Genomic DNA, 12,695 nt, shown 5'->3' with positions numbered 1-12,695 from the left:
GGTTGAAGCCTGTATCACTTGTCTTGCAATATCGCAGGAACATGCAGAGTATTCAGTTGAAATGGTGGACCACAACTGTTCTCAGTCTGCCCAATTTATAGGCATAAATAGCCCATAAATGTTGCCATTCCAGGGATTGAGGAGCCCCGGTATAAATGACATGGGTGTGCCTTGTATTACCCTGAGCTGTATTTTCATGACTGAACATAATAAATGCAAGTTTTGGTTTATGTGCATGTCAATAAAGCAAATATGGTGTTCTTTTCCTGTACTGTGTTTCAATTAGTGGATATTCAGAGAAATAATTGTCTCAATTTTAAAGGGCGGTGTTTGTCGTGCCGTGTCATGTCGTGCTGCGCCGCGCCACATCGCGCAAATACGACATTTATATCCCATCAATCCATTGTGCTCTTCTAATGGAAATCAGGAGTACAAGTTTTGAACTAACGTGACATTATCTAATTACCGAACTAATTACTTATTGTCAGTTTGTACTTGTTGGTCAAAGTCGCCATCTCTGTTCATACGAGTCCCAAATCTTGCACATGTATGGAGCGACGACCAGCGCCCTCAAATCAGTAAAATGTATACAGCTACAAAGTGGTATTGGTACCAAGTTATCTTACTACTGTATTTGGTGCATGTTGTGTAAGTGGTACTTGTTACAATGTAATCTGTAATATCTTGTTTTACATTTTATTTCAGTTATCTCCAAATGTTATATCAGGTCTTCATGATATGTCACAAGCTATTAATAGTTACGATTATCAAGCAGGATTGGCTGTTCATCAGCAGTTGGTTGCTACTGGTAACTTCTCCGAAATTGGTACTTTTATGCCTGGATTAAAAGTTCTCATGCAGGTTGCCGTACAGCTGAGAGTGTAGTTATGATAAACACGGATCCCAAGAATTGGCTTACAAGGCTTGATTCTAAAAAATCTCTCTTCTTATGAGGGAAATTTGTATATGAAAGAGTTTTAATTTATTCTTTTGTTTCAACAAATCCAAGCATTGTGGCCGCTATGCTTGTTTTTTGGGGTGAACACTGGATTTGTTTCAAACAACTCCATTGTCTTAGTCAAGCTCATTTTTACCAAGCTATCCCGCTGGTTTTTATCCTCCAATTCATCAGCTTCCTTCTCAGTGATGCCATAACGATTCCTTGTCAGACAGGGGGAAGAATAACACTCTGATAATGTATGCATTTGCCTCAATTGTTTTGCAGCATAACATATTCATTGTATCATCAGGATATTAAAGCAGCTGCAAACCTTTGAGGAAAAATTAGTCATTGTGTCTTTCAATAAACAATTTGTTCGTAAAATTTTCTTTGGGATTAAAATACTGCTATTCCTGGGACGGGTGCTCTATGCGATTATGCATATAAGTACCTACCAACATTAGTTGACGGCCACGATTAGTAAATCATTTCTGTTTTTGTGACCTGATTTTGAAAGTACAGAGAACTCCTTGCTTGTGTATAGCATTACAAGGGCCTCCTCTCAAAAAAGTCAATTGGCCATTTCACTATATCCTAACATTTGTAGAAACTGTCCCAAAATAAAGATTGTTTAATTCTCTTTATTCTTTGTACTGTCTGTGACTTTTATGGCATCAATACAGCAAATACAAAGTCACCTCTGCGGCTGCTTATTTGCTTATCAACAGTATCTGACCCACTGCCTCAATCTAAGACGATGTTACAAATATTTTATTTTGCTTAATTTTTGAGCTGTTAGGACACAATAGTTGTCACAACTGAAAGTTGGACGGCCTTGGAACTCCCTTTCACAGCACTTGTGGATTTGTGTTGGAAAATAACAAAATTTGTTGAGCAATGTTTCCTGTACAACAACAAACAAACAAAATAAATCTACAGCAGGTTTTTATTTCTATTTAATTAAATTCTGGAGAAAAAAAATGTTCTAAATTTTTATTTATTGCCAGAATGCCCCTCGCCTGCCTGTATGATAAAGGAAAAGGGGTGATATCTGGGTAGGTTGTTTCATTGAAAGATTTGAGATAATGCTTCCATTGAAGGTTGAGTGTAATGCTCCCCTGTGATAATAATAGAAATGTTCCCAATTTTAAACTTCTGTTTATTCGTCTGTATTGTAAATGAAGTGACAATGCAATGTTTGTAAAATGTCAATCAAATATTGTGATTTTTAACCAGATCAATAAACAAAGCATCTTTACAAAACTAAATATTAATGAGTTGCATTTTACTTGAACTTTTTTACCTCCGGCCTCCGCTGTCGACAAAGTCGACACAGTGGAGCTGTTCATTTTATTGATTGACGGCGTCATAGTCAACTTTACAATTTCAACTTCTTCTTCAAAATCGCATGTCAGAATGTTTTAAACTTTGATATGCAAGTACCTTGGATGGTTCTTTCTTAGATTTGTTCATTTCATGTCAAAATTTCGAATTCTCTATTTTTGGTGAATATTTTTTTGTAATTTTTAGTAAAAAGTGTTATTTTCGACTTCTTGTTAAAAACCACAAGTCTGCGATTGCTTTGAAATTACATATATAAGTACTACATGTGAACCTCTCTCAAATTTGTTCATTTTGTGATGATATCTTCAATTCTCTTATTTTGGTGAATAATTTTGTAATTTTTGGTGAAAAGTTATATTATCGACTTCTTGTTGAAAACTGCAAGTCTGGAATCATTCTAATCAAAGACGATAGTAAACTACCAGTACTAGTATTTCATAGTTTGAAAACTCGTCCTGAATATTGGTCCAATTTTAAATTCATAGTCGACATTTCAAAATTAATCCTAGCCATTTAGTTAATGTTTCTAAATTTAACTACGGGGTTGGCATGACAATGACTTAGTCCAAATATACAAGCACCTCCGTCAACATTTCATTCTTATTTCACAACTTTGTGTGCTGTTTTACAACTTTGTACGCTGTTTCACAACATTATACAGTCACCTCATATGACGATCTGCTAATATAGGCTGCTTTACGTCTGACTTTTATTCATTTTTTTGACACTTGCAAATGCAGGGTTTGACATGCCAACAACTTCGGTCAAATATACAACTACATCTGCCAACTTTGCCCGGCGTATTATCAGCTTAAAGCCACTATGTGCCGACCGCATCAACAACCTGTTATTTGATCAATAGGGAGAATTTGCTTGAACTTGAAAAAATGAAAAAATATCCACGACTTTCTACTATAAATGATTGACATCACAGTAAGAAAGAATGCACGAAAGTTGCCTCGTATCTTTTTCATGGTTGTGATGACACCCAAAATAGCCTCCAGCGGGTTTTATCAATGGGTCTTCCATGTACTAACCATGTCCGATTTAGCTCAACTTTACACATCGGTCCATCACCTAACCACACTGCTGCATCATTAATTTTTAAAAATAACCAAAATTGGCGGTTACTTCATGCTTGTCAATGTCTTAAAATTGATATTGTATGCACAAGTAACTTTTTGAACCGACTTTTAACCTCAACATGACTGAAAGACGGTACGATAATTTAACGGCTATTTACAGAATATTTATTCACATTTTTGAACGTTTTCAAGTTCCTTCTAATTTTGAAGAACAAGTTGTTCCATGCCATTGGCACCTAGTGGGTTTTAAGCTGTTAACACAACGTGTAAAACTTTTCAAAGTTGTGCAAAGTTATTGCAAACTTGGTAGATGTATTTGTAAATATTATCTAAGTTGTTTGCATACAGAACCGCGCAGTTGTAAAGTCGAAAAATGTAATAAAACCCAGTTGAATGCAGCCTATAGATGACATGAGCTGACTGTAAATTGTAAGAAATAGCATGCAAAGTTTGAAAAGGCGAAGGAAATGTTGGTGGAGTTGCTTGTATATTTAACCTAAGTCATTGTCATGACAATCCAGCAGTTAAATTTCGGAAACTTCAAATAAATGTTTCGAGAATGCCTCATATAGAAGCAGATTATCACAACAGCCAATCAAAAAATCGTCAACAAACTGCTTACAAAGTTGTGAAAAGCGATTGCAAAGTTGGTAATTTCATTCGGGATCGTTACCTGCGATATCATTAACAAATCCCATAGTTAAATGTTCGAAAATGAATAAATATTTCGTAAATTGCTGTTAAATTACCATTACGTAGGGTTACCCCCCCCCCCAAGTATGTAGAGGTCATAGGTCAATTCTAGAAGGTACTTGTGCAAGTGATATCGATTTTAAAACATCCAAAAACATGACATAGCCATCAATTCGTCTTAAATTTAAATAATCCATGCAGCTGTGTGGTTAGATGACCTACAAATGTTTAAAGTAAATCACAATCGGACGTGGTTAGTACTTGCATGGGAGACTCTCTCAGTAAACGAGCTGTTGAATTTATTTAGATTTTTTCATCACACCCACGGAAAAGATATAAGGCAACGTTCCTGCATTCTTTCTTACTGTGATTTCAATCATATATAGTGGAAAATCGTATAATTTTTGTATCTTTTTTAATTAATGGCAAGTTTTCAAATTCCCTCAAAATTTTCAAGAACAAGTTGTTGATGATGTCAACACGTAATGGGTTTTACGTTGTTAATGCAACGTGCAATGTTGTTCGAAGTGATTGCAAAGTTGTGCAAAGTTATTGCAAACTTAGTAGATGTATTTGTATATATTATCTAAGTTGTTGGCATACAGAAACACGCAGTTGTAAAGTCGACAAATGTAATAAAAGTAGTTGAAAGCAGCCGATGGATGTTCACATGAGCTGACTGTAAATTGAAAGAAATAGCGTGCAAAGTTGGAAAAAGCAAAGGAAATGTTGGTGGGGTTGCTTTTATATTTAACCTAAGTCATTGTCATGACAACCCTGCAGTTAAATTTCGGAAACTTTGAATAAATGTATCGAGAATGCCTCATATAGAAGCAGATTATCACAACAGCCAATCGAAAAATTGTCAACAAACTGCTTACAAAGTTGTGAAAAGCGATTGCAAAGTTGGTAGTTCCATTCGGGATCGTTACCTGCGATATCATATTAACAAGTCCCATAGTTAAAAGTTCGAAAATGTGAATAAATATTTCGTAAATTGTTGTTAAATTGACGTAGTATCACTACAAGTTTGTAGAAGTCATAGGTCAATTCTAAAAGGTACTTGTGCAAGCGATATCGACTTCAAAAACATTTTAAAACATGAATTAGCCGCCAATTCGTCTTAATTTCAAATAATGTATGCAGCTGTGTGGTTAGGTGACTGACAACTGTTTAAAGTAAATTACAATCGGGCGTGGTTAGTAATTGCATGGGAGACTCCCTGAGTAAATGAGCTGTTGTTGTTTTTTTCATCACACCAATGGAAAAGATATAAGTCAACGTTCCTGCATTTGTTTCTACTGTGATTTCAATCATTTATTGTGGAAATCGTGTAATTTTTCTAACTTTTTTCAATTTATGGAAAATTTTCAAATTCCACCTAATTTTCAAGTACAAGTAGTCGATGCTGTCGGCACGTAGTGGGTTTTACGTTGTTAACGCACCGTTAAAAGTGATTGCAAAATTATGTAAAGTTATGGCAAAGTTGATAGACGTATTTGTATATATGATCTAAGTTGTTGGCATATAAAAAACGCGCAGTTGTAAAGTCGACAAATGTAATAAAAGCCAGTTTACCTCATTTACATCAGTCCAAACTTCTGCTACAGATTCTTCATCTTTATTACCGCTTCTATCTTATATGTCACTGACCTCAGTTTCTATACTGCTACCACAAGTAGTAACCTAATAAAACAACCTATTAACATGTGTATTAATTTTAATTTGCAATAAACAAACAAACCTGGAAAATACCAATTTTTCTTACATACTACCCCACAAATTCCTGATACAGTTTGCAGAAATAACCATGCTTATATCCAGGAGATTATTGTCCACGCATTTCAGACAGAACATCTTCATTTTTAGTCAAACAAGCAATTCGAGGACAACACACACTGCATCATGAAATTGTGTGTCCAGTTGCACAACAGTTACATAACAGTTATGAAGCATAACCGTTCATAACCGTTCATAACCGGCGGATTATGCGGTAACCGTCAGCGGAATCACTTCGTTTGTCGTACGTACTAACAAACGTAAATTTTTGAAAATTTACGATTTCCGTTTAATGTTTACACTTCTAAATAACCGCTGAAGAAATGCACGCCAATTTACGTTGAATCTGAAACGACATATTAATTAACAAGACTAATTCTTTTATTTTGTTGTGTTCTTTTATATTTTATACTTATTCTGTGCTGCATATCAAAATTGTCAAAATCGGACTATTGTAACAGATTTTATGAATTTCACCCTTCACGAAAAGTGTGTTGACCCTTCCACATGTTCGGTCATCGTGACGTAACACGAGATCAAAATAGGTCAAACTATTTTTTTTAACTCTACTCGTCAAGACGAGAAAATTTTTGAATTTTGGCCCAAAAATGGAGGTTTTTGGCCCCAAAATGGCCAAAAATGATTTTTAATTTTGGCATCGCCCTGACGTGGAACCTTACTATATACGGACTTGATCTAGCATAGACGCCTGTTTGTAAAAAAAAAAATGCCGACAAAAAAATTTAAGCACTTTCTGCTGGCTATCTAACACTGTAAAATGTCATTCACAGATACGTGTTTTTCAATATAACGTTAACTGTAGATGACCCCTTATACTACTCAATTGTACGATAATCCACCGTCCCTCAGGACGGTGGATAATCTTACTAACCCGTGACTGTGGGCGAACACGATCAAAATTGCGACCGTATCGCCCAAGTAAATAGAAATCCTGGAACGTAAATCAGTTTCCGTTATCTGTTTCAATCAAAGATCGAGCATAGCCAAAAGTGCCGACCTTAAGAGCACTGCGGAGGAAAATGTAATAACGTGTCAATACGATCATATATCCGTCTCAGAATACTAATTAGTGTTAATTTAAGACTGCAAAATAAAGCCACTAAAAAAACTGACAGTTTACTTTCACGTATGTTACATAATCGTATCGATCGTGCATAAATGTACCACCTTTACGGTGGTGCGAGAATGATACATAGACACATAGCTAACCTAGACACATAGCTAACGCTACAATCGTTAACGCATTACGAACGTTCATGTTTTTAACATTCAATCATTCCACACACATAAATAAATCCACGTACGTTTATGTGTCGTTCTAATAAGTACTTGTAGTCATTGAATATAATGTGGTCTACTAAACAATCTACAAAAGAGGGTGATAGACGTCTTCTAAGTGCAGATAAATCGCAAACTAGCTTTGCAACAGGCACAAAAGTAGTAAGAGTGCTTTCTATGTGCATATGCAGCTACGTATATAAGTGGGTGGACCAATAGCAACTTAGGGTGGGGCGATAGTAAAACAAAACTTGTCCTATGTTGTTTTTTCCATGATGAACTCGAATTCTTTTTTTTTCCTGTGCAATTTTTTTTTTTTTTTTTTCAATTCTGCCATCGCCCTTTCTCGAATTTCTAATGAGCAAACCCTAACGGTTACAACCCAACTGTTATTGGAGTGCCCTCACTCTGAGGTTTCTTTTAAAAAAAGGTGTTGCTTCTCATCATCGCGGTTAAGTTAGAACCTTGCGCCTCACTATTTTGTTGTTGTTGTAATGTTGCGTTCCGGTAAAGTGCGCCACGTACGGTAGAATGGAAACATTTTTTTCTGTTTCATAAGTTGTTCTGCAAACATTTAATGCATTTATATATCTTTATATATCATATAAAAATGTCACTACATCATTTTGAAAAAAAGATGAAAAGCGAAACCTTTTTTGGCTTAATCTTATAAAAGCAAGTGGCCCTGGCGACGTAGTCAATGAATTCATTAAAAAATGTGGAAATAAAATTCGAGAATTGTATTGATTCAATTTAACATAGATGTGTGTTACAAGGACAGACGTGTTAGGATAAATCATAGTCTAATATATCTATCAACATACTATATCAAAAACAATGACATTGACATATCCTCGTCTATATTGCATCTAGGCGTTCACCGGTGAAATTGAGCTGCGCATCTGACTAGCGATTGATCAATTCTGCGCATAATGACGTAGTTGTAAACAGGTGAGGTCAAAACAATTGAGCATCACTGTTTTCGCTTTCAGTAATCTCTCTAAATACTAAACTATTAATAATATATAGCACAAAATACTAAAACAAAACAAAACAAAAACAGACAAACACAACAAATACAATATAAACGATTGACGATGTGTGCTACATACCCAATACTAGTACTATTAATATCATGTACGAGTGTGAAGACAACGTACAGTTCGATTCACATACATGTACGATTGATACTTCCATTGAAATACCTATAATTCACGCAAATGTTGATATAAGCAATTTAAACTAATTTAACAATATTTTTGCTGCAGAATAAGAATCAATTTAGTATTTTCTGTGCAAATCAAGGTTATAAATACTTTCATAGAGCACATGACAGTTCCTTTTCGAATGCACGAGAAAGAAGATCAAAAGGCAATAAATACTAATAAAAATATTGTCAACGTTCTTGTTTCAGAGATTTTGTTTGTTGTGTTTTTTTAGAACTGAGTGGTGATAATTTGAAACTATATTTTGTTCTTTTAAACATATATGTGACTTCCGATTTGAGCGAGACCGTGGTACTATTTATAATTGCGAATTTCTAAAAAAAAATGAAAAATAGCTTGTTCTTCATTTTTTCCACACAAAAATATTGTTACATTGGCTAAAATTGCTATGTATAAATATTTGTGTGAATTTCAATAGTACGTGAATCGTTCGCGAAAAGGACGTGAATCGAACTGTACGCTGTCATCACACTCGTACATGATATTAATAGTACTAGTATTGGGTATGTAGCACACATCGTCAATCGTTTATATTGTACTTGTTGTGTTTGTCTGTTTTTGTTTTGTTTTGTTTTAGTATTTTGTGCTATATATTATTAATAGTTTAGTATTTAGAGAGATTACTGAAAGCGAAAACAGTGATGCTCAATTGTTTTGACCTCACCTGTTTACAACTACGTCATTATGCGCAGAATTGATCAATCGCTAGTCAGATGCGCAGCTCAATTTCACCGGTGAACGTGATAACGGAGGGCCGTTGGTACCGACGTTTTCTGTATAAACAATCCATTTCAAGAGGAGGATCGGACTCGGTCACATTCAGTGATAGCCACACCGAACGTCTGTGTCGCTGGATCACATCTCCGCGGCACAAGAACGCCGACAGAAGCAAGCATTGGCGAGTTCTGCTGCCTGTATTTCACGTTAGATCACACAGAGTCAGTGGCCATTGATTTCAACCCATAATTTTATGTTGGTGTTTCCGATCACATCTCGGAAAAAACAAGGTAACTACTCTATACCGACCTCGTCGGTAAGGTTCAGATACATTTAAATCAAAAGAGATCGTCACGGAGTGTCGATTATGTCTATTAACTGTCCGTTAGGGCGGGAAATTCTTCCGCTTTCGTCATTGTTTTGCGTAACGTATTTCCCACTTTAATAGTCAGGTGACGTCCGATTCAGTCTTGTTTACTTCCTACCATAGTCTACGTGTAGATTGTAGCTACACGGAAGATAAAGTGGAATTTTTAACTCTTGCCTACTTCGAGAATTGCAAGCAATTTAATATATAATAATCTCATTGATTTTGTGACGTTTTTAAAGTATAAATTTGACATCAACAGTGAGTTTACTGTGAACGAAAAAACAACCCAACCAGCTCACTGTTTTGATAACAAAATAACAATATTTATAGTTCAAATGTAACTAAGCCAATATCAATATTGCTACTTTTTCATCATAACTGTTTGGTATATTGCAATACTGCTGGTTGGGTTGTTTTTTTCATTCACAGTAAAATGAAAAGGTCAAATTAATATACAAGCCCTTATACCTGTAAACACACACCTTAAAATCTCTTTCTAAGGTCAATGCTGTAAACAAAACAGTCCTCCCATTTGTACATTTATCATTAACAACTGTTATGGTCACATAAATCTGACCTTTCAGATTTGACATTTATCATGTTCAGGTGTAAATATGTCATCTGTATTATTCACAAAATATAATAGTCTATTCCTAGTGTGTGGTCATTGCACACATTAGTTTATACATGTACATGCTTGGCACAGCTTTTGTAAAAATTATAAAAAAAATTTAGTTTTCATAAAAAGTCAAAATTAAAGCACAAATTTAATGGCTATACAGTATTTTAAAATAAAAAATAAAATAAAAATTTTCTGGAATATTTATATATTGATTCTGGAAAACAAACATTTGTAATCACAGGGGGAGTGTCTGCAATTTTTTTTTTCACAGTGTCTTGTCAGTTGTCTGTACAATTTTTTTTCTTTAACTATGCCAACAATTGTTTTTTTAACAAATCGTCCAGTCAGCCTGCCCCCTGATTTCAAATGATCAACACTTAATTAGTGAGTATTCAAAATATCATGACATCATCAAATCAAACACAAATTTTATTTTTCTGACCAAAGATTTATTAAGTGTTTTCTGCAATGCTGTGATTCAGATGCTCACCAGACATCAACAATTTGCTGGTATTTTTTAAAATATCTTAATTTTGTTTAATCATTTCAGTCAATGAACTAAATGTTTCTGTTCAATGTGCTATTTTACACCCAAAATATGGGAAGTAATTAGAAATTTCCCATGATGCTTGTGAGTTTACGTCAGAGAATTCCTACTATAAACATATATGTAAATTTGATATTATTACCTTAACATCATATTGCAATTACAGTATTTTCATCATGTATTTTTGTAATGTATTAATACTACTTGTTTTATTTGTTTTGCCTTCACTCAAGGATCACTGTTGATGTCATTGGTATGTGCTTATAATTAATGCTTTTAAAAATTATATAATATCCTATGGATTATGCATGTGTTTTGGTTTTAGTACCTTTACAAATTTCTTAGAACAGAAGAATTCATTCATTAGATATAGAATATGATCGTGTGTGACTACGGAATGCTTTTCTCTCTTTGCAAATTTCATCTTATCAAAGGTCAATATACTTTATTTTAGCTGTAGTAAATTTTTCAGTGTTTTGTATGGAGTTCACTTTCACTGATTTTTGATGAGTTGAATGTGTAATATAGGAAAATGTATATTTGCTGGATTTTGTTTTCACTGAATCGTTTCTTGAGCAAAAAGATTTGACAGTAGACAGTATTTGGATGAACATAAAGTCATCATTATTTAGCCTGATGATTTCAAGCTTAATAGAATTACAACTCCCCTTGTATTTTAGTTGGTTATTATTTATTTATTTATTTATTTATTTATTTATTTATTTATTTATTTATTTATTTATTTATTTATTTATTTATTTATTAATTAATTAATTTATTTATTTATTTATTTATTTATTTATTTATTTATTCATTTATTCATTTATTCATTTATTCATTTATTTATTTATTTATTTATTTATTTATTTATTCATTTATTCATTTATTCATTTATTCATTTATTCATTCATTTATTCATTTATTTATTTATTTATTTATTTATTTATTTATTTATTTATTTATTTATTTATTCATTTATTCATTTATTCATTTATTCATTTATTCATTCATTTATTTATTTTTAAAAGTGCTCCAACAAACAAAAACAAATGCTCCAACCCGGAGAGTTTAAGATGAAATTGATGATTGCTGATACTGAAAGTCTTTTCCATAATTGTATATATTTGTACATTCCGAGAAACAGAATTAGAAGCACACATCTTCGACTGGTGATCAGTTATTGAAAAGAAAAATGAAAAAATTCTAAAACTGACAAAATGGTCATCATTACTGTATTTACCTTATTCCCACCTACATTTCTTATGCCATTTTCTTAAATTGCCTCAGAATATAATGAAATTTAGATGAACACTGAGTATTATAAAAATTGTTTAAACCAAAATAATCTGCCCATGCCCTGGTAATCCAGCCAGTGGTATGTATGATCCAGTGTTTATTTTTAGGAATTTCTTTTCATTTCAATACTGCCCTGCCCTAGCTGTTATTGAAACAAATGTTTTGTGACATGGAGAGGACATATGTTGTAGGATTTGGAATTCCTATTGTACATTTGTAAATGTGATGGTGAATATTACCATTAATTAAAGTAAGGGAGTTGTCACCTACGCATGCCTCAGGTGGCCATAGTGTGTCATTGTTTACAAACAAGCGTCTACCCATGAACCTTTGCTTTTATAGCGTGTGTTGTTAACGTCGCTTGGGACTCAATTTCCGCGCGTGTGCAGGTGATGACCATTTCGCTTTAACACTTTGAGTGTCAGAGACACTTCAGGCACTATCTATCTGATGAGGTCGCGTTCGTTGCGGCCTCTAAACCCAACACAATCTTGACAGAACGATGTAGTTTTTCATTTCTCCTGATGATTTTTTGACGGTACCAATCAAATTGCAGAAACGTCAGTTAGTGATAGCCATCAAAAAGTAACCATTCATGGCAGAGTTTAATTCCGTGCAATGTTTATCATCTTGTTGAAAACAGTCTGTGATTTTTGCTGACAATACAAACACTGCTTTGATCGATGGTATTAGCATGACCACCAAAATGAATACTCATTTTAACTCATTGCAAGAAGGCGTGAACTTTGCGAATTCGCAGTATTGATCTTGCCGACG

The 12,695-nt window shown here is 33.9% G+C and overlaps 2 protein-coding genes across 6 annotated transcripts in view; both read left to right on the top strand.

Annotated features, from left to right (window-relative positions):
- The window catches only part of LOC100371167 (protein transport protein Sec31A-like), a 35,989-nt gene extending 33,781 nt beyond the window's left edge, over positions 1-2,208 (top strand). For both annotated transcript variants that reach the window (XM_085493855.1, XM_085493854.1), the window contains exon 22: positions 706-2,208. In XM_085493855.1, the coding sequence (XP_085349981.1) occupies positions 706-885 (180 nt within the window). In that variant the 3' untranslated portion in view covers positions 886-2,208. The remainder of the gene's footprint in view (positions 1-705) is intronic.
- A 6,842-nt stretch (positions 2,209-9,050) lies between these two features.
- The window catches only part of LOC100371016 (uncharacterized), a 35,608-nt gene continuing 31,963 nt past the window's right edge, over positions 9,051-12,695 (top strand). For 3 of the 4 annotated variants that reach the window (XM_085493862.1, XM_085493860.1, XM_085493863.1), the window contains exon 1: positions 9,051-9,373. The gene's annotated coding sequence lies outside the window, so the exon portion shown is untranslated. Of the gene's footprint in view, positions 9,374-10,855; positions 10,876-12,695 lie in introns of all 4 variants that reach the window. The other variant, XM_085493861.1, reaches the window with a different exon arrangement.

The sequence above is a fragment of the Saccoglossus kowalevskii genome, chromosome 19 (genome assembly GCF_978046115.1).
Source record: "Saccoglossus kowalevskii chromosome 19, keSacKowa6.1, whole genome shotgun sequence".
In the NCBI taxonomy this organism is placed as follows: Eukaryota; Metazoa; Hemichordata; class Enteropneusta; family Harrimaniidae; genus Saccoglossus; species Saccoglossus kowalevskii.
The sequence above is the reverse complement of the archived record's forward strand: the minus strand, read 5'-3'. Positions and strand labels throughout refer to the sequence as shown.